This window comes from Odocoileus virginianus, chromosome 30 (genome assembly GCF_023699985.2).
Source record: "Odocoileus virginianus isolate 20LAN1187 ecotype Illinois chromosome 30, Ovbor_1.2, whole genome shotgun sequence".
Classification (NCBI taxonomy): Eukaryota; Metazoa; Chordata; class Mammalia; order Artiodactyla; family Cervidae; genus Odocoileus; species Odocoileus virginianus.
The window spans coordinates 28155684-28179444 of NC_069703.1; the positions used below are offsets into that span (position 1 = coordinate 28155684).

The 23761-nt window shown below is 38.5% G+C and overlaps 1 protein-coding gene across 2 annotated transcripts in view; it reads right to left on the reverse strand.

The window, feature by feature from the left end:
• The window catches only part of CUL3 (cullin 3), a 97608-nt gene that overhangs the window by 58944 nt on the left and 14903 nt on the right, over window positions 1-23761 (reverse strand). Inside the window, exon 2 of one of the 2 annotated variants that reach the window (XM_070458709.1) lies at window positions 9119-9316. In XM_070458709.1, coding sequence (XP_070314810.1) covers window positions 9119-9316 — 198 coding nt within the window. Of the gene's footprint in view, window positions 1-7862; window positions 7926-9118; window positions 9317-23761 lie in introns of those variants that run through there. The other variant, XM_070458710.1, reaches the window with a different exon arrangement.

Below are 23761 nucleotides of genomic sequence, written 5' to 3' on the forward strand. Positions count from 1 at the left end.
CTTTCCAAGCATCAGGGACTTTTCCAATGAGCCAGCTGCTTGCATCAGATGACCAAAACAGTGGAGCTTCAGTTTTAGTGTCAGTTCTTTCAACAAGTATGCAGGGTTGATTTCCCTTAAGATTGACTGGTTTGATCTTGCTTTCCAAGGCACTTTTCAGGAGTCTTCTCCAGCACCACAGTTCAAAGGCATCAATTCTTTGGTGTTCTGTCTTCTTTACAGGCCAGCTCTCACAACCGCACGTGACCACTAGGAAGACTACAGCCTTGACCAGGCAGCAGAGTAATGTCTCTGCTTTCAATACACTGTCTAGTAGGTTTGTCCTATTAAAGGTTAGGAGAATTAATTTTAACTTTTGTAGATACCTTAAACTAAGAATTCACTAATGACAAGAGATTCCTGAACGGAATAAAATTCCCTGCCCTTTTGATATTTTCTAGATTCACAGTACTGTTCTCATTATCTTCATTTATTTTTAGAATAAAGGCTGGCCACCTTTATCAGAGGATTCATACCAGTATCATCAAAATTAAAGACAGCCATTTTAGGGAAATGTTTTTTGTGACCGCTCTCAAAAGATTCTTCTGTAACTTTACTAATGCATACATAGTTATTAACGTAAGTTTAAGAATTTCACAAAGTGTCCAAAATGAAGGTCTTAATTTAAAAGGATACATAAAATTTTTTCCCTGAGCTGACAATTCTAATATTTAAAGATTAGTTTCAACAAGCAAGCAGAGTGTTAGGCACCATGGGGAATATAAAATGCACTCACTTAATCTCTACAAAGAAGGGTAGAAGGGAGGAGCCTAATATTAGCATTCATATAACCTCAATACAAAGTAGAATTCAATGAACAGTACTAAAGAAGTCAAAGCAGGTGCACATGATGCCTATTAGGACAACAGGCTTTCATAGTTTCATAAAGAAAATTTGCTACATGTTAAAGAAGATTAAAAAAAACACCTAAATTTGGGATTTAAAAAAAATACATTCTTACTTCAAAAACAGTCTTTAAAACTTTTAAAAAATAACACAACTTGGAAAACCAGGATTTAAGGATGAAGTCATGTCCTGAAAAATGGTAGCTTTTTACCTAATGGATGGAAACGAAAACAAAGAACAAAGCAGTATACCACAGAAGGACAATATGATTATCATTTGTCAAGTACTTCATTCCCAATGTTTAAGACAGTAAGAAATACATTAAAAGCACCAGTACATTATAGCATTAATATCACAGTTCAACTCTGAACAGGGACACTGACAAAGTAAATAGCAAAACATACACAAAGCATGGCAATACAGCAACCACTCTCTCCTAGGTATCATGAAGAAAAAAAACACAGTTCTACAACATCACACAATCTAGAGTTCCCAGCAAACTGACAGACTCCAGCCTCAAGAAATCAAAGGTAGTCAGCTCCAAAACTAAACTGCACTTTAAAATGGTGAAACACTGCTTTATAGTAGTTAAGACTCAGTAATGAACTTAGGTAGGGAGAAGTATTACTTCATATACAGAAGACAAAACAGATCTCGGCAGTTCATAGATATAAACCATAATGGCTTCCATTTGACTACTAGTATTCTTAGAGATTCATTTCAACAGACAATTATCGATGCCAACTATACGGAGAACAGAAGACACAAGGATGAATGAAACAGACCCTAGCTTAATAAATATTAAAAGAACATCACTAGAAAACACAATCAAGACTATGAGCACTGCCCTCACAGAGCTTATAGTCTACTCCACAATTTAAGTAGGAATAGGTGGTAATTAACATGGGTGAACTTACTAAAGAATACTCTAAACTTGGCTCTTCCCCAGTATGTCTCTTTTCAATCCCTCAATTTCCTACCCCCCTCATATTCTGCCCACTATCTTTCTGACTCTCCAATAATCCCTACTCCTACCCTATCCCTAACAAGCTCGGCCTCTTTGAGGATCATCCTATTTATATTTAAGTCATTCTTTCAAATTCTATTCCTTAAGGGTTTGTACACAGAGCTGAGAGCCTTCCTCTTCTTTCTGGTCCTGTCAGGGTCACCCTAAGCGACTCTAACATTCAGTGGGTTCTTAGTTTCTTCCAACAACTTTAAATTTAAAAAAAGGACAAGATGGCACAGGAATGAAAGATAAGTAGCAATGAAGGACTGAAAATGGAACTTCTATTAAACCTTTTACTCCATCTTTTCCACTTCAGACTTTTTGAAGATTAAAACCCAATGGCTCCTAGCACCCACAGAATAAAAGCCAAATCCCCTACAAAGTTAGGCCAGCTAACTTTATCATTCTCATTTCCTACGAATCCAAGTGAAGTCCTTTATGTTCCCTTTAAACTTATACTGGTCCACCAACTATGCTCCTACCTACCTACCTTTTTATTTACTCATGACATTTTCCTTACTGAGATTATCTTTTGCCTATGTTTACATGATGAATCTTCTATAATACTTTAAGGCTCATCAAACATGACGACCTCTTTCTACTTTGCCCTGAATTCTTAAGGCAAAATAACTGCCCTTCAAATGTGATTACCTCACTAAAACTGGGAGGTGAGGTTTCCTGCTGATAGGCACTGTGTCTTAATTATTTTCTGGTGCATAAGACACAGGAAGACTCAGTATCTGTGGGACCTCTGAGCTGAATCTATTTTTGCTAATGAAAATCATATTCCCTAGTGTTTCTATCAATTCCTTTTTAAAACTCCAGTTCTTCCCATTCTCCCTCTAAAGACGAGGAGAAACATTAATAAACTGAACAAGTAGTTTACATAGAAACATCATTTTCAGCAAAGGTCACCCTAAATACAAAATAAGAACAGTAACATGTTTTTCTACAAAGAGAATTTACACCCACATACACAAAATCAATAAGAAGTCACTTAAAAATTGAAATTATTCTCCTTCAAAGCATCATTTTTCCTCCCTGTAAAACAGAGTGCTTAGAACTGATCAGGATTACAAGGCACAGATTCAAGTATATAAGTCTGTAACCTAAGTTCCAGAAAGATGGAGATCTTTGATTTAACACAAATGCATAGCCCAGTGCCTGGAATTAACAGGTCCTCAATAGGCAGTTTTCTGAATAAATGAAAAGTGAGGAGGATGAAGCTCCTCTTAATCTTACATTGATTCCATCAAAGCAAGACATTACTGAAGAACAAGACAGAAGGACTTTGAAAACCACTGGAATAAATACTCCTTTTAGCAATAATAAACTTTCTAGTAGAGTTGAAAAGTCAACATCTTTTCTGTTCAGCTATTTTCCTAAAAGAACAAATTTTAAAGCACAGAAATTAGCTTTTATAAACTCACTTATGAGGCTGTCTTATTATTATGACTATAGAGTAGAAAATTGGGGGAAAAGGAGGGAAATTAACCTTAAGACAAATCTAAGAAACTTGTTAATCATAACAAGATTAGGATAATAAAGTTTTTTCTATATTAAAACCAAAGAGTTTCTCCTGACCTTAAGAAACAATTAAAAATGGAAAAACTTCTATTCTAAACATGTATTATGGCACATGAAAGGACAACAGTAAACTCAAAAACTATCATTTTCTAAGTAACCCCAAACTATCAAGGTACATAATCATTATATAAATTTAATGCTCATTCACGCTAACAAAACTAATCCCAATCATTTTATACATTAATAATCTGAAGTCCAGAAAAATCTAGTAATTTATTCAAGATTTAGTGGTAGAATCAGGCCTAATGCCTCATTCTCCCTACTTTCTATCCAGTAGTTTTTTTCACTGCATCTACTTCTAAAGTATTTATTATTAAACTATTATTTATTATTATGGAGTTCTTAGCAGTGTATAGAAGAAAAACTAAGTCCTCTGCAGAGACTTTCTATGAAGTCTGAATCTCAAATAGGAATCTTCTAAAAGGACATGACTCAAAAAAACCCAAACAAAACACTTTGAATATCTGACAATTTCATCAGCTATACCTCAATAAAGCTGAAAAATAAAATCAAAAACATAAAAAACCATGGCTCCATCCTAACCTACCCTGCCCACAAGTAATAGAACATTTGTTTGTTTATCTGTTCCATGAATGCAGATATAAGATGCATTCTATTTAGTATTTCTTACACCCAAGCCAGTCCAGCAAATACTTTGGAATGTTAAATTTGGTGATGATTAATTTTACAAGGATACTTTTGAGGCTTTTACAAAATGACCTATAATTTAAAAATCCTTAAAACTTAAAAGTAGCATAACCTTTTTTCTCCAATATAATCATGCCTTTAAGGGTATCTGAGTTAGGAAAAAGACAGCCCCTGAGAATTTTGAAATGTTCTCACATTTATGATAAGGCAGAGAGGCCACAACACACAGTGGGTTTTGTTTTTGTGATCTTGAGAATTTACTGAATTCCTTTGGGTCTCAGTTTCTTGGGGAAATATTTTTCTACAAATAGAAGGAACATACTACCAAGAAAGAAATAGCATTTAACTTCTATGCCTGCTTCAATGTGGCAAACATTTCTTCAATGTGAAGAGATAGTCCTGGCTGTCTATACCACAGCACTAAAAGGTTCACTTTAATGGAAAATAATTTTGCTTTAAAAAATACATCATTAGCTAGGCAGTTCAGCTAACTTGCTCAAAGCATAGTGAACAAAAAGCTGTAGGAATGCTTCCAGAACCATAAAAAGGGATATAATATTCTGTGAGACTGAAGACACATAGCTTTGATACCACAGAACCCTACACCATTCTCTTACCCTCCAGGCAGAAGGTGCGATGTAGTGACAGGCACTGCTGACTTACAGGCAGATTCTCTTTCTGCACAACAGGACACCCCTGAGTCCTATCTGGTAGAGCAAATGGACTTCCTACATCAGAGGACAAACATTTAACGCTGCTGTGTGATGGCTCTGTCCGTTAAGGCTTCTTGTAACAGTGTCCCCTTCAGACAGTACTGTATTTGTACGAGTTTTTAAAGTGTCTTATAAAATCAAAGTAAAAATGAAATAAGATAACAGGAAACAGAAAAATTAAAGCATAGATACCAGCAAAGGTTCAAAAACTTAATTCAACTGAGACAAAGAAATCATCAGATATGCTGATACTGGCACATTTCCTAGTCAAAAATTAACTAGCTTAAGGTGGTCAAATGAGTATTTGTGAAAGAAAAAAAAAAACAACATCTTCAGATGCTGCTGCTATTTCATTAATGCTTATAGAAGAGATAAAAGCTCAGCATATACATTTTTTAATTCTTTAGCATAATCAACTCGAATATATGTTCTCTGGCATATACTGCAGAGAACTGGCTATATTTGAAATAACAGTTAATCTTAGATATGGGACCACTTTAAGAGACTATACTGAAGCTCTTAACAGTTACCACAGAATTATTGTTCACATGACCCCAATTTTTACCTAACCATGTTTCAGAGTCCAAAAATCCGTCACATTAACACTGACCTCTCACTCTGACCTTCCTGCCTCTCCTCATTTTTTGAAATCAAAGCACATAAATATAGAGGTTTTTTTCCTGCATCTGTGCCTAAGCTGCAAAGCACTTCTTAAAAAAAAAAAAAAAAAAAAGAAAGATATATCATACATTCAGGCCAATTCCCACAGAGATATCTTTTCCCTCACTTGTCAATTCCTTAGTATATTCACCACAGGAGCTACTCCAAGCCTCTTCATCTCATTTTCAGAAGATACACTGCTTAATTATTAGATTTGCAGTAGTTTTAGAACTAAAGCATCTCAAAGATACTGCTGCCAACTCCTTGATTTTAACCATAAATAAACCAAGAACTAAAATTTAAAGGACTACAGTTTTATAAACACTGAGGCAATTTTCATGAAACTCCACATGCACCCTTAATTTCAGCATATTTACTGCATCTTCATTCATTCATTATGCCTCAGGAGCAGATTTATAGAAAGGTCAGGGATTTAGCCTGAAGCCATACTGCTTGAACACTGTTTCAGCTAGGCTACTCACTAACTTTGTGAAAGTGAAGTGTTAGTCGCTCAGTGGTGTCCAACTCTTAGCAACCCCATGGGCTGTAGCCTCCCAGGCTCCTCTTTCCATAGAATTCTCCAGGCAAGAATACTGGAGTGGGCTGCCAATCCCTTCTCCAGAGGATCTCCCTGACCCAAGGATCAAACATGGGTCTCCTCTATTGCAGGCGGATTCTTTAGCATCTGAGCTACCGGGAAGTCCCTGACTTCGTGTATTCGGACAAATAACCAACACTGTGTGCCTGGGTTTCTTCATTTTTAAACAGAGGTAATAACAGTACTATCTGGCTCCTTGGGTTGTGACCATTAACTAAGTGAACACACCCAAAAGCACTAAAAGTGGACCTAGCACATAGTAAACACTAAATAAGACTTAGCTGGGATCGTTATCATCACGCCCTGTGAGAATCTGCTCCCTTTCCACCTTTACTTCTCCACTGCTCCATTTCACATTCCCTTCATATCCACAACTTCAGCTGCTCCAAACGTCTCTCCTACAGCTTTGAACAAACCTCTCACTCTACTTTTCTTCACTTTTTGATGCCAAGATTCTTAAATTAGTCTTAATTTCTCATACCTGTTTACCACAGTTTGCTTTTGAAGATTCATCCCTGTCTCTGGGATTTTTGTTTTTGAACTCCAAACACGTATTGGTGCAGGATACCAAATGTCAGCTCTCACTCTCCAGTTCTGAGTTCCTGCCAAGCTCCAAACCCACCATATCTCTACTTGGACATCTTGTTACAAGCTCTCACACAAATTTCCTCACATGTACAATGATTTCTAAGTTGACTTCTAACTATAAAAGTTTCCAATATTAACCTAAAACAAAATTTGTTATCTTCTCCACCCATTCCATATCAGTTTTCCACCAAAGTTCACAATAATTCTCTTGGTAGCACCGTAATTCTCTCCCAGTAACTAAATTTTATCTTATTTCAGAATTTTTGACATCACATTTTTAGACTATCATCTTAATTAGCTTTTTCCAGGTATTCCTGTTTTTAGCACACACATTCCCTCTATTCTACTTTATAGCACTCTCATCTTAATCTTAAAATATTCTGTCATATTATCATCCACTTAAAAACCTCCAATAGACCTCCAATGTAAAGTCCATATTCCTTAGCTTGGCATTCAAATTTTTCTCCAATCTATTCCCAAGTCAACTCTGCAACACTACACTCCAGTAATCCCCATAAATTATTACACACCTCAATCCAACTCTACTTACCACCAAGCATATTTCTGCATAATCATGAGAGATCTGACATCCTGGGAACACCTGCATCATTCACTTACAGTCGAAATTTTTCACAGTTGAGTTCAATTTCATCCTTTCCTATGAAATCTTACAGCCCAGGGTAATATTTCCCTCATTTGAATAACTAAGCCATTTATTGCCTATACAACTCATTTGCCCTTTAATTATGTAATGCCTCACAGTTATCTATATTTGTATATCATCCCTCACATAAGAATAAAAACAAAAAAAAACCTGGAAAGGGACAGCATTGTATCTCTTTGCATCTACTACATTTTCTTAGAAAGTTGTATACAGTTAGGCACTTAACAACAACAACAAAGAAACTATTGAATGAATGAAGAACATAATCACCTTGCTTCATGAGACACTAGCTACCTGCTCATGTAATCCCATTTAAGAGAAAAGAATTACAGAAGAGTAGAAATATAAAGTGATTATTTTGTAACCATTGTAGAAATAATGATTCATGCAAGAATCATCAATGGATGCTAAAACCATCACATGAAAAGTTTCTTGGGGAACAGGATATTTACACAGTCTCAAAATATATCTGAACAAATTACTTATGAATTACAAAGGGAAAAAAGGTACCTTCACAGTGGAGAAATCTGGCGGACACCAAGTGATCAAAGTTAACATCACCAATAATGGGATAAACTGACATCATGTGCCTCCTGATGTGATGCACTGAGGACACAACATCACTTATGTATAATTCCTGCCAAAAATGCATAACCTGAAACTAGTCATGAGGAAACAATCAGACAAACCAAAAACTGAGGGACACTCTACAAAACAACTGACCTATACGCTCAAAAATGGCAATGTGCTGAAAGACAAAAGCAGGCTGAGGAATTGAGTGAGTGATCCTGGATTAAGATCCTGGATCAGAAAACAAACTGCTATAAAGGACATCACTGCCACAAAGGACAACTCGTCAATCTGAATGTGGATCATATTAGATAACAGTTTTATATTCATGTTAAACTGCCTGATTTTGAAAGAATTTCCTTGTTTTTAGGAGAAATATTCCAAACCATTTGAGTGTAAACGTATCTAAAACTAATTCTCTAACTGTCCGGAAATAATAATAATACCAATAATAGTAATAACAAATACCAATAGAAAGATTGCCTAAAATGTGGCAAAATCTTGACAACTGGTAAATCTACAATATAAAGAAATCATTGTACTATTGATGCAAGTTTTCCATTTTTTTCAAAACAAAATTTAAAAAACAAATAGCCTAATACCACGCAAAAACTGAGAAGTTTTTTATTTATCTGTGGTATTTTACATCTTATCTGACAATCTTAAAGCAGGACATACTTGTAGTGGAAGAGTCTGCTTTATAAAAAACATTTGTTCTAAAAAAACAAATACATCTTTTTGGAACCAAAGAACCATTTTATAATGTTAACAGTCCAACACTAATTTATCTTTAAAAATGCCTATTCATTGTAATAAAACTCAGTTAAAATGAAATAAGGCAAGTTTCATTTGGTAAAAAGTCTTAAGACAATATTTTTAAAACAACGTAGTCATCTTGTTTTCAAATATACAAAGAATACAAAGCTAAAATGGGCTGATCAGCATTTTAAAGAAAATAATGATCTATAATTAACTTATTCATCAACAACCATATGTAAATTTCTGAAATTATATTTATCAAAGATCACAAATTCCACCTTCCCTCAATTATCAAAAATTCTAGTTTAGCTGATTGTAAGTTTTTAAGTGAGGTTTTACAACATAGCTACTATTATTTCTATAGGTTTCCTGGAACCTTTAAAAATAATACTTCTAGATTCAATACAGTTAGCAACAGTCCTTTAAAAGTTGGATACCTTATTTATGAGATGTTCGGTAACAACTTCTCTTAGTCCAGTGTAGAGCTTTTCTCCATGTTTATGCAAAACCATTGTATATGCATTTCTATAGAGCTCCTCAAAACTAAGACCACTGTTATTCTTACGCTGGATTTCTTGAATTGCATTTTTCAGAAGGTCCCAAATGCTGTTTACATATTTTTCATCCATGGTCATCTGTAATATCCAAAAGAGAGAAAGAGACAAAAAAAAGAGAAAAAACCAATGGTTGAAAATCTTTCTGTATTTGTCCATATAGTAAATATTTTATTATATGATTATGATTATACATCTCCATGACTTACAAGGATGCTAACAATCTGTTTTAACAGAAACAATGGGATACATTTAAAATAGTTTTTAGAGCTGAAAGAAGCGATTTTAAAATATCATTTTAAGACCTCCCTCCTTCCTTAACCCTCCGCTTTAAATAAAATCATAATTCCTGATGTTAATACTTGTTTTAGCCAAAAATATAAGACATCTTTTCCCTAACTTTATTTAGTAGAATACAAGCTCAGAAAGACAGAAAGGGCTCCCTGATGAAAAAACATTGGGGACAAGAACACCATTTTCCTCTCCTGAAGATCTGCAGAGCTCCTTAGCAAATTAAAGATGAGAAGGACATCTGCAATTAAAAAACAAAGCAACAATAAATCTACACATTTTCTTTGTTTAACCTAGTATTCTCTCATTTTCCTCCTTTCCCAGTTTAGATTCCATGGTCTGTCATTTCTGAGCACTGTTGCATACAGCCATAAATAAACTGCCCCTTCTCCCCCACTTCAAAATACTTGCCATTCTATACCCCAATTGCCCACCTATCCTCCCAAGTACCCACACAGCTGAACGTAACTACAGATATACATACATACAACCGTATTCAGTACATCTCAATTTAAATTTAAATTCATACCCACTAACCGTAAGTGGGCCCTTAATACAAGCCCACGGTTCTACCTTCCTAGCCTACCTCTTCTTTCCCCGATGACTTTACACTGTCTCCTCCATCCCCAACCCTAGGATAATGACTTGCTTCCTGTCCCACCGAGCAAACAGAGAGCGCCTGCAGAGTCACACCCACTGACCCGTGTGACCTCACACCAGCATGACCTGCCAGCTGCTGCTCGTGAAGGGCCAAGCTCTCATACCAAGTTACAGCAAGGGGCCAGAAACAGACATCACCCAGGGACTCAGAATGCAGAGCTTCAGGCCCCAACCCTGACCAACGGAACCACATCTGCAGTTTAACAAGCACCTCAGGTGGCACCTAAACAAAACAAAGTTTAACAAGTACTACCCTAGGTCCATCCCAAGTCACCTATTCAAGGACTTCCCTATAGCAATCTACCTTTCCAGCATCATCAAAAGTTTCCTCTGTGCTAAGGAATTTCCATCTGCATTTAATATCCTCAACTTCCCATCTTAAAAACAAATCCTCACAATCCCATGTATTTCTCCAGCACCACCAGAAAACCTTCTTTTTCATTTACAACACAATCACAGAGCTGGGGAGAAAATTTCTATATTTACTATTCCCAGGTAACATTTTCCCCACTGTATCCTGAATCCATTCTAATAAGGCTTTCATCTCTACCATTTTACCAGCCCAGGTGGTGCTAGTGGTAAAGAACTCGCCTGCCAATGCAGCAGCATCAGAGATGTAGGTTCAATCCCTGGCTCAGGAAGATTCCATGGAGAAGAATATAGCAACCCACTCCAGCATTCTTGCCTAGAGAATCCCTTGGGTAGAGGAGCCTGACCGGCTACAGTCCATAAGTTCGCAAAGAGTCGGACACGACTGAAGCAATTCAGCACGCATGCACGCACGCTCTACCATTTCACAGAAACTACTCTATAGAAGGTAAGCAGTGACCTTCCACACTGCTGTCTCTAACAAAGCCTCACTTCTCATCTTACTTGACCACTCTGGTAGCAATTCAAACAGCCAATTATTCAGATTAATAGATTCCTCCCTTGCCTTTCAAGCACTACCATCTCTTCTTTTTTTTTCTATTCCACTTGCTCCTATTTTGCCAGCCTGCTTACCAATTTTTACTCATCACCACAACCTCCAACTCTTGTCAGAACCTCTTATCTATCCAAACTCAGTTTTCAGGTGAAGTTAACTCATCCGGTCTCCTGGCTTTAAGTCAACCTCAAAATTTACATATCCTGTTTGGAGTCACCCTCTCCCATCAACTGCTTAATACCAAACTCCGATATCCAGCCCTCTAACTCAATGTTTGTCCTTGAAAATCTACTGAGCAACTCAATCACATCTAGAACAGAATGGCTAATCTTTTCTCCTAAGCTGGCATCCCTACAGTCTTCTCCAGCTGAGAAGACACCCACTCCATCTTTCCTGGTGCTAAGGCCAGAAAGTCTGCAGTCAGTACTTAGTCCATAACCTCACATCCAAGAGGAAATTCTATTGTCTCTATCTTCAGTCTTCAAGATGGCAGAGTAAAAGAATGTGCACTAATCTCCTGCAAGAACTCCAAAACTACAACTTGCTGAAGAACAATCATCTACGGGAGAATGTTGAATCCCACCAAGAAAAGATACCCCACGTCCAAGGGCAAAGGAGAAGTCCCAACAAGATGGTAGGAGGGGTGAAATCACATTTATAATCAAACCCCATACCCACCAGAGATGTTCAGAGGTCACAAACAAAACCTTGTGCGCACCAGGACCCAGACCCTACAGAGACTGAGCCAGACCTGCCTATGAGTGTTTGAGTGTCTCCTGTGGAGGCACGGGTCAGCAGTGGCCTGCCGTGGGGACAGGGGCTCTGGATGAAGCAGACCTGGGTTACACAGCGTGTGATGTTAAGCCCTCTTGGAGGAGGGCGCCATTAGCCCCACCACAGAGCCACAGAGCAGACGACCCACAAGCTGCAGAACAATTATACAAAAGAAAGTCTTAGCACTCTTAAGAAAGTTCTAGGACCCACAACAGACTCCCTAATCTGGGGATCCAGCTAAGGGACTGAGAATGCCCAGGGAATTTGACTTTGGATGCCAGTGGCATTTAATTATAGAACTTCCACAGGACTAGGGAAACAGACTCCTGGAAGGCACAAACAAAACTCTCTGTACCCCAGGAGAAAGGAGCAGTGTCCCCACAGAAGACTGAGCCAGAACTGCCTGTGAGAGTCCAGGAGTCTCCAGCAGAAGCGTGGGTCAACAGTGGACTGCTGCAGAGTCAGGGACACTGAATACAACATTGCCTACACAAGTCCTTTTGAAGGAGGTCACCAAGACTGTAACTGCCCCTACCATAGTTTGGCCTCAGATTACAAACTACAGAGAGGGAACACAGCCCCGCCCAACAACAGACAATTGGATTAAAGATTTACTGAGCTTAGCCTCTCACATCAAACAAGACCTTCCCCCACAGTCAGTCTCTCCCAACAGGAAGCTTCCACAAGCCTCTTATCCTTATCTATCACAGGGTAGACAGAATGAACACCACAATCACAAAAAAATAACCAAATTGATCACATGGACCACAGCCTTATCTAACTCAACAAAAGTATGAGCCATACCCTGTAAGGCCACCCAAGACAGACAGGTCATGGTGGAGAGTTCTGACAAAATGTGGTCCACTCGAGAAGGGAATGGCAAATCACTTCAGTATTCTTGCCTTGAGAACCCCATGAACAGTATGCAAAGGCAGAGAGATGGGACACTGAAAGATGAACCCCCCAGGTCAGTAGGTGCCCAATTATTACTGGAGATCAGTGGAGAAATAACTCCAGAAAGAATGAAGAGACAGAGCCAAAACGGAAACAATGCCCAGTAGTGGATGTAACTGGTGATGGAAGTAAAGTTCCATGCTGTAAAGAACAATATAGCATAGGAACCTGGAATGTTAGATCCATGACTCAAGGTAAATTGGAACTGGTCAAACAAGAGGTGGCAAGAGGGAACATCAATGTTTTAGGAATCAGTGACTAAAACGGACTGGAATGGTGAATTTCAAATGACCATTGTATCTACTACTGTGGGCAAGAATCCCTTAGAAGAAATGGAGCAGCCCTCATAGTTAACCAAGGAGTCTGAAATGCAGTACTTGGATGCCATCTCAAAACCGACAGAATGATCTTTGTTTGTTTCCAAGGCAAACCATTCAATCACACAGTAATGCAAGTCTATGCCCCAACCAGTAATGCTGAAGAAGCTGAAGGTGAACGGTTCTATGAAGACCTACAAGACCTTCTAGAATTAACATCAAAAGAAGATGTCCTTTTCATCACAGGGGACTGGAATGCAAAAGTAAGAAGTCAAGAGTTATATGGAATAACAGGCAAGTTTGGCCTCAGAGTATAAAATAAAGCAGAGCAAAGGCTAACAGAGTTTTACCAAGAGAACGCACTGGTCACAGCAAACACCCTCTTCCAACAACACAAGAGAAGATTCTACACATGGACATCACGAGATGGTCAATACAAAATCAGACTGATTTTATTCTTTGCAGCCAAAGATGGAGAAACTATACAGTCAGCAAAAACAAGACCAGGAGCTGACTGTGGCTCAGATCATGAACTCCTTATTGCCAAATTTAGACTTTAACTGAAGAAAGTAGGGAAAACCACAAAACCATTCAGGTATGACCTAAATCAAATCCCTTATGATTATACAGTAGAAGTGACAAATGAATTCAAGAGATTAAATCTAATAAGAGTGCCTGAAGAACTATGAGTGGAGGTTCATGACACTGTATAGGAAGGAAGCAGTGATCAAGACTACCCCCAAGAAAAAGAAAGGCAAAATGGTTGTCTAAGGAGGCCTTACAAATAGCCAACTAAAGATGAAAAGCAAAAGGCAAAGAGAAAAGGAAAGATATAGACCCATCTGAATGCAGAGTTCCAAAGAACAGCAAGGAGAGGTAAGAAAGCCTTCCTCAGTGATCAGTGTAAAGAAATGGAGGAAAACAACAGAATGGAAAAGACTAGAGATCTCTTTAAGAAAATTCAGTTACCAAGAAAACATTTCATGCAAAGATGGGCACAATAAAGGACAGAAACAGTATCGACCTAACAGAAGTAGAAGATATTAAGAGATGGCAAGAATACACAGAAAAACTATACAAAAAAGATCTTCATGACCCAGATAACCACGATAGTGTGATCACTCACCTAGAGCCAGACATACTGGAATGCCAAGTCAAGTGGGCCTTGGGAAGCATAACTACAAACAAAGCTAGTGGAGGTGATGGAATTCCAGTTGAGCTCTTTCAAATCCTAAAAGGTGATGCTGTGAAAACACTGCACTCAATATGCCAGCAAATTCTGAAAACACAGCAGTGTCCCTGGTGACTCAGACGGTAAAGCATCTACCTGCAATGCGGGAGACTTGGGTTCTATCCCTGGGTTGGGAAGATCCCCTGGAGAAGGAAATGGCAACCCACTTCAGTACTCTTGCCCAGAAAATTCCATGGATGGAGAAGTCTGGTGGGCTACAGTCCATGGGGTCGCAAAGAGTCAGACACGACTGAGTAACTTCACAGCAGTGGCCACAGGACTGGAAAAGGTCAGTTTTCATTCCAATCCCAAAGAAAGGCAATGCCAAGGAATGCTCAAACTACTGCACAATTGCACTCATCTCACACACTAGCAAAGTAATACTCAAAATTCTCCAAGCGAGTCTTCAACAGTACATAAACCAAGAACTTCCAGATGTTCAGGCTGGATTTAGAAAAGGCAGAGGAACCAGACATCAAATTGCCAGCATCTGCTAGATCATCATAAGAGCAAGAAAGTTTCAGAAAAACATCTACTTCTGCTTTAGTAACAATGCCAAAGCCTTTGACTGTGTGGATCACAACAAACTGTGGAAAATTCTGAAAGAGATGGGAATACCAGACCACCTGACCTGCCTCCCGAGAAACCTGGATGCAAGGCAAGAAGCAACAGTAAGAACCAGACATGGAACAACTGACTGGTTCCAAATCAGGAAAGGAGTATGTCAAGGTGGTAATTGTTGCCCTGTTTTTTCAACCTCCATGCACAGTACATCATGCAAAATGCCAGCTGGATGAAGCTCAAGCTGGAATCAAGATTGCCAGAGAAGTATCAATAACCTCAGATATGCAAATAACACCACCCTTATGGCAGAAAGTGAAGAAGAACTAAAGAGTTTCTTGATGAAAATTAAAGAGGAGAATGGAAAAGTTGGCTTAAAACTCAACATTCAAAAAACTAAGACCATGGCATCTGGTCCCTTCACTTCATGGCAAATAGATGGGATAACAATGGAAACAGTGACAGACTTTATTTTCTTGAGCTCCAAAATCACCGCAGATGGTGATTGCAGCCATGAAACTAAAAGACAGTTGCTCCTTGGAAGAAAATCTATGACCAATCCAGACAGCATGTTAAAAAGTAGAGACATAACTTTGCCAACAAAGGTCCATCTAGTCAAAGCTATGGTTTTTCCAGTAGTCATGCATGGATGTGAGAGTTGGACTATAAAGAAAGCTGAGTGCCTGCCAAAGAATAGATACTTCTGAACTGTGGAGTTGGAGAAAACTCTTAACAGTCCCTTGAACTGCCAAGGAGATCAAACAGTCCCTCCTAAAGGAAATCAGTCCTGAATAGTCATTGGAAGGAATGATGCTGAAGCTCCAATGCTTTGGCCACCTGATACAAAGAAATGCCTCAATGGAAAAGACCCTGATGCTGGGAAAGACTGAAGGCAAGAGGAGAAGGGGATGACAGAGGATGAGATGGATGGATGGCATTACCGACTTCATGGACATGAGTTTGAGCAAGCTCTGCAAGTTGATGATGGACAGGAAAGCCTGGCATGCTGCAGTCCGTGGCATCACAAAGAGTCGGACACAACTAAGCAACTGAACTGATCTTCAGAATGCACCCAAAACTAAGTCCTCACTTCTTCCCTTGTTACTAATCTAGTCCAAACTACCATTATTTCTCAGATTACTACAACAGTCTCCTAACTGGTCTACTTCTGCTCTTGGCCCACTATCATAAAGCAATCAAGAGTGACCCTTCTGAAAACAAGCCAAATCATGTCACTTGGTTGCTCACAACCCTCGGTGGGTGACTTCTCTTGCAGTTAAAGTAAGAGTCCTAAGCACTATCCTACCAACTCTTAATCGACCTGATAATCTCTATTGACTTCATCTATCCTTCCTCCTTGCTCTCTCTGTTCCAGCCCTACCAGCCTCCTTGTTATTCCTTGGAACATGATAACAAGTTCACTTCAAGGTGGTTTTTGCTATTCTGTCTGGAAATGGGTCTTCCCCCAGATATCTGCGTGGCTCATGCCCTTATCAAACACAAACACTGCTCAACCTTTAATGAAGTCACCTTAAAATGAAGTTTTAACTATCTACTCTATTTAAAGCAGCAGCCTCCTCCTACTTGCTGATGTCGTCTCCCACTCTTTGCAACCCCATGGACTGTAGTCCATCATGATCCTCTGTCCATGGGATTTCCCAGGCAAGAATACTGGAGTGGGTTGCCATTTCCTTCTCCAGGGGATCCTTCCTGACCCAGGGATGGAACCCATGTCTCCTGCATTGATTGGCAGGCAGATTACCACTGAGCCACCAGGGAAGCCTGTCCCTCCTACTAGTGACCATCAAATTCCAACCTCACATTCTTTCTTTTCCTAGCCTCTCTCTTCCCAGTCAAGTATCTTGAAAGCAGGGATTTTTTTCAAGCAAAGTTCCATGAAAGCAGGGATTTTCCTCACTACTGAATAAACTCAGCCATTAAAATAATACCTGGCATTTAACAAACACTTGTTGATAAATTTTCTACTTATCTCTGACTAAGCAGCCATTTTCATGCCACATAAAACCTACAAGTTCTTTGTTCACAACCAGGGAAACACTACATCAATTACTCATCTGATTCATGTCTACTTCTGACTTGAAATGGATAGATACTTAACTAATAAAATCCTCTCCAGAGAGGGCTGGAAGAAAATTTGGAGGTGATGGATATATTTATCGCATATATTGCGATCTCTTCACAAATGAATACTTACCTCCAAGCTCATCAAGTTGCATATGTTTAATATGTACAGCTTATCTCAATAAAGAGATTTTTTTTAAATAAAGAGATTATTTTAAAGAAAAAGAAAAAAGAATCCTCTTCAAGTCCTGTCCAAACGGTATGAATGTGAAAAGAGGAAGGAGTAGGTAGGCAAAACAGTTTTTTCAGTCAAACAAGTTCAACTCCCAGTCAAGAGGATTCTTAGGCAGATGACTCAAACTAAGTCTTATTATTCTAATCTTTTCTGGAGAGCTTTAAAATGAACTCTTTAGAAAACAATAACTATCTTGTCTCTCAAACTTTATTCAAATCCAGGTCTATCAGAGACTTCTCTGAAACAGCCTTAAGAGACTTTACTGAACTAAACTACTTTACTAAACTACAACCTATTTGATACCCTCATACAGAGGATGCCATCCACATAAAATATAAATAAGATGTGGCTTTTTACAACTTTGCACAAATAAAGGCCACAAGACAATGTGATAATGATGGCCTCGAACAGTCCATACCTGTGAAATGTGTTTTTTTTTAACAGTTTGCTGACAGTATATATAGAGGTTACAATAAAGTAGACTAAGACACCATTCCTGAGGTTAAATACTGAACATATAAAGAAGAATGTTCAAAACACTTTCAAAGAAAGAGCAGTTACTGTGAACTGAAAATGCCAGAGATAATTATACTGCTAAATAAAAGTTCAGCAAAACCTTAAATGATCTTTTCAGGCTCTGTAATGAAGATCCCATGGAGGCTAAAAAAAAAACATATAGGAGGGTCTCTACTCAGCATGAATTATTAAATTTTCTATTAGAAAATAAAGTATTTTTAAGACACTTGTAGTATAAAATATAGAAGTTACTAAGATAAACTAATAAGTTTCAAGTGTTGTACAAATACTCTTATAATGACAGAATCATTTCTCACATATATAATTTAAAAATCCAAGATGTTATGTATATTTTCCTCAGTATTTGTGCATTATAGGTAGAAGTGAAGACACAGGACAAAATGTTTCTTTTCATGATTGCTGAGGCATAAAAATGCTCAAACAAAGACGAAAATAGATCCAGAGAAGTTAAATGACTTACCCCAAAATCAGACAGCTGGAATCAGAATCCATATTTTCAAATCTAGTCCAAACCACTGAACTCACCTCCCATACCTCTGTGCTAACTGGGTAAAGCAGTACTATCAGTGATCACTGACAATCTTGGTAAACACAGTACAGTATATTATTAATAGTAGAGAACAGAGATTTTGCTGCCCACCATGCCTAGATTTGTCACGGCTTTGCTAAATGAACAAGCCACGCAACCTTGGGCAAAATTACTTAACTTCTCTAAATCTTTATTGAGGTTTTCCCTAGTGGCTCACTGGTAAGGAATCTGCCTGCCAATGCACAACATGTGGGTTCAATCCCTGGGTTGGGAAGATCCCCTGGTGAAAGAAATGGCAATCCAGTACTGGAGAATCCTTGAGACAGGGGAGCCTGACAGGCTACAGTATATGGGGTAGCAGAAGAGTTGAATATGACTGACTGGCTAACAACAAACCTTTATTTCCTCACTTTAAAGTGGGTTTAATTTAATAACAACATCTATCTCAAAAGACTATCATGAGGATTAAATGCAAATATTGGTAAATTTAGCCCAGGCCAGGGCACCATACAGCCAGCCCTCCATATCCATGGAACTCACAGATACAGAGCAGACTGTACTCTGGCATCCTATACAAGGGACTTGAGCACCTTCAAGGGCTTCCCTGATAGTTCAGCTGGTAAAGAATCCGCCTACAATGCAGGAGACCTGGGTTCAATCCCCAGGAAAAAGGAAAGGCTACCCACTCCAGTATTTCAGTCTGGAGAATTCCATGGACTGTACAGTATAACCCACGGGGTCGCGAAGAGCCGGACATGACTGAGCAACTCTCACCTCACTGAGCGCCCTCAGATCCTGGCATCTGCAGGGGTCCTATAACAGCCCCCCCAGACACTGAGGGGCTACTACCTAATCCCTCGCAGGCTGACCAGCAGTGACAGGATCTCTGAAACTCTCATCTATGGAAATCACATGTCAGGGAAAAAACATAGCTTTTCAAGCTTAGCAAATAAACAGCTAAAACAAAAGTATCTTAAGAATACAACTGTGATTCTGAAGCCCAAGAAGATAAAGTCTGCCACTGTTTCCAGTGGGCTACAGTCCACAAGGTAGCCTAAAAGTCAGACACAACTTAAGGGACTGGACAAGAGCACAACTATGCTAGAAGCAAGTCAATAAAATGCAGCCTTCTTTCAAAAACAGTATCCTCTTACTTCATATCGCCTATTCTTCCAGTGTCATTTCCATGATTTTCATTCCCAGAGCTCTGTCCTTGGTTCTTCTATTCACTCTGCACTGGGTCTGCATGCATTTCCATTCATTATAATGGTTACAGCTACTATGAACACTCCCAGGATTCTAAAATGTACAAAGTTTTAGACCGGCAATGGATTCAGGAGTCCCCTAAAACTGCATAGAAAATTTTGCAAAATTTTGTGTGCGCACTTCTTTTCTGGATGGTGGGTCAGTAGCTCTTACCAGATTTCTGAAGAAGTTTGGTCCATATCTCAAAGAAGATAAATTAGTGGCTTATGTGTTAATTGCTCCCAAATCTATACTGTCAGCCCAGCAGTAACCCCAAAGTCTAAACTATGGTATTCAACTACCTGCTGGACATGCCCGACAAAATCCTCCAGACACAAATCAAATTTATCATGTCCAAACTTTCTGGTAAACTCACTCTTCAAACCCACCCAAATCTTTCTGTATTCTCTAGTTCAGTAGTGGCCAACACAAACCACCCCAGTTATACAAGCTGAAAGCATAAGCCTTAACTTTTCTTCCTTCCTCTCTCTCATCCAATCATCAAGGGCTACCAACATCAGGCTCAAGAGATTTCTCAAACATGCTTCCAATCTTTCATCCTGAATACTGCTGCCCTAAAACTTTCTTTTAGTTCAATGCAACAGTCTTCCAGGCATCATGAACTGAACTGTAACAATCTTTTAGAATCTATTTTCCTCAAAATCCACCCTTTAAAATAAAACACACGAGCATCATGGCCCTGTTCAAAACCCAGCTCCTATTAGCACAGGTGGGAGGAGGCAGCGGCTCTTTTAAAAGCGAACACAACACTTGATGATCCAGTCTATGCCTACTTCTGTAACTTCATCTGTCACTCACTGCAACCTATCTTCCATTCACTTCCTGCACTGTCATGCCTCCCTTCCACACACCACCCTCTCATGTCTTCTTTACACGCCCCTCTTCTGCCTCTTGATATCTTACATAGCTTCTGAACACAGTTCAAGTGTCACATCCTCCAAAAATCCCTCCCTGAAATCCTCAAGCAAAGCTAACAACTCTCTCTCAACTTTTTCATAACACTCAGGTTATATCTATCACTACACTCACATGCTGCTGCTGCTAAGTCACGTCAGTCGTGTCCAACTCTGTGTGATCCCACAGACAGCAGCCCACCAGGCTCCTGTCCCTGGGATTCTCCAGACAAGAATACTGGAGTGGGCTGCCATTTCCTTCTCCAGTGCGTAAAGTGAAGTCACTCAGTCGTGTGCGACTCTTCGCGACCCCATGGACTGCAGCCCACCAGGCTCCTCCGTCCATGGGATTTTCCAGGCAAGAGTACCAGAGTGGGGTGCCATTGCCTTCTCCCTACACTCGCATACTACTCCATAATTATCCACTTACAAATCTTTTTCCTCCATTAGACTATGAGATACTTAAGAGACTGAATTTTTCTTCAAACTTTGAAGGCCATAAACAAATGTCTGGGGAATGTTGTTTTACCTATGTTATACCAATGCAATTTTGAAAACACAAACACTTGAGTTTACTAAGCACAATGAAACAGAAATATTTTAATGTGCTTATGTAATAGTGTAATTTTAATTTTAAAATAATAAACTATCTTTTCCAAATAATGTACGAGCAAAGGATTCTCAAATTTCATATATCAAGTATTTTCAGATTTTCCCATTCACCTAACTAGATGCCTCAGAAGGATGTTTAACCATCAATTTTATTAATCAATGTTAACCAGAAGAAAAACAGTGGATAAAAAAGCTCTTCAGGAGGAATCCACAACTACAATCTTTCCCTAAATCAAGTAAGTCCAAAAACAATATACCCAAGGAAATACACTTCAAGTGCAGGTTCCTACATGCTTTTGGTCTTGGCATCAGTGAACATGTCAACAACAGTGGCTAGATAACTACACTGGTGATGAACTGATGCCACGAATGTCTCACCCATCTTTGATAGAGAACACAACTTTTCTTTGATAGAGAACACAACTTTAACTGTCAGTTAAAAGAACTAAATGTTAAACTCTGAAGTCATCAATGTCAACCATTAAAAGACACCAGAGTCAAAAACAAAAACAAAAAACACCAGAGTCATTTAAAAGCCCTAACACTTTAAAGTAACTTTCCAAATTATTTGAGTAGAATTTTAATCCCACTGAAGAAACTGAAGGAATGTGCTCACAATGCTTCAGCAAAACAATAAAATGCACACACATATACATCTATATACACATTTAATGTTTGATAATTTCAGGTATATGGAGCTTCCCAGGTGGCTCAGTGGTGAAGAACCTGCCTGCCAATGGAAGAGACAGGGGTTCGATCCCTGTGTTGGGAGGATCCCCTGGAGTAGGAAGTCCAACCCACTCCAGTATTCTTGCCTGGAGAATGCCATGAACAGAGTAGCCTGACAGGTTACACTCCATGGGGTCACAGAGTCAGACACAATTAAGCACACACAATTTTAGGAACATATTGCATGCTTCCCCAACAAGTTCAAGTTACAAAGTGTTCGCCAAAATAAATTCATTTAGCAAGAAAAGAAAGGTTTAGTGACACCTCTTAGAAACCAAATTAACACTATTTTTTAAAACTGACCTTCAAACAAATAAAATAAAATATTAAAGAAAAAAAAAAAAAAAAAAAAAAAGGGACTTCCTTGATTGTCCAGTGCTTAAGACTCAAGCTCCCAATGCACAGGGCATGACTTCGATCCCTTGTTGGGGAACTAAGATTTCACATGCCGTGTGGCCATAAAAAAATTTAATTTTTTTTTTAGTGACCTTCAAAGAGTAATAAAAACAGAAAAGAAAATAAACAGTGAACTTTAGTCCCTTATCTGTACCCAATCCAGGATTATAATGTCCCCGCTAGTAAGAATAAATAAGAAAAAATAACACTAACAATCTCTTTTCTTTCACAAACATTTGTCTTTTCATCTACATTAAAAGATATAAAAACTTAACCTTCAAAATGCTACACTTAAAAGGATGTCAGTCTATTATGTACTTACACATCTTGAAAGTTCTGTAATTACTGAGAGCTGAAGAACCGCAGCATGAGCCAATTAAAACTAAAATGAAGAAAACCGTATTCTTCGCATTCACTACACACAGAGGACACGGAGTCTTTAGTCCCCTGTGAATAATCTTCAACAAGAAATTTAGAACAGGGTGGCTGGGGGAAAAGGGTGAGAATTTGAAATTCCAGGCAATTCAGAATGACACAGCTAGAAAAAAATAAACAAGGAAAAATGCTTGACCTTAATTTTGAGCTTCAGCTTCAAAAAAACAAAAAAGTTGCTTTGGTACAAGTATCTGTGGAATGGCAATATTCTAGACAAATACAACTAAAACCATAAATTCTGTAAGGACACTCCCTCCCAGATTATAAGCATCCCAAAGTAGTATCAAGTCTGTTCTCTTATTTTACCATATCCTTTTTAATACATGTCATGATGCCTAGATAATGTGAAGGCATTCCTGTTAATAGTAATAATGATGAATTTTATTTGATGACCCACAGCTACATAACCACTTATGATGTCTACAATAATCCCATTTGCTCATCACCTAATCTTTAAGTATCCTCAACCACCAAAAAGAGAATCAAAGATCCAAGCTTTGAGGAAAACAGTGCAGTGGGACACACTCAGACTTTGGGCAAGTTATTTAAACTTTCCAACTTCACTTTCCTCATCTGATTGTAAGAAGAGAAATGGGAGAAGATGGTATATTGTGTAGCAATTAAGAAATTTTGTGAAAGCATCTGACATATAACCCTTGCTCAATAAATTTCTTTCTTTCCTACAAAGAAGAAACACACAGCGTCCTGTGCGGGAACTGTGCTGCCAAAAGTAATGACTGATGTCAAGGAAGGAAAGAAAGAGTATCAGTTAGAAAAGCACAGTAGCCTGGAACAATACTATGAAATTACAAATTAAGTCTGATCTACACTCAACTGGCATCTAACATCACTAAATTACACAACAGTAACATTTATAAAGAGAAAGCTAAATCATCAACAGAAGGTTCAATTATTATAATCCGCATTTCAGTTCTCAACATGAGTAGGCTGTTCAAAAATCAATTTAAAATTTTGAAATAATCTCTTTCAAAAAGGTAGTCGAAGTTTTCAGATTAGCCTGCAAAGTCAAGTCACAACTGACAACAAGTATCAATAATATTCTTTCAACTGTTATCTCTGAGTGATTTTGTGTACATTT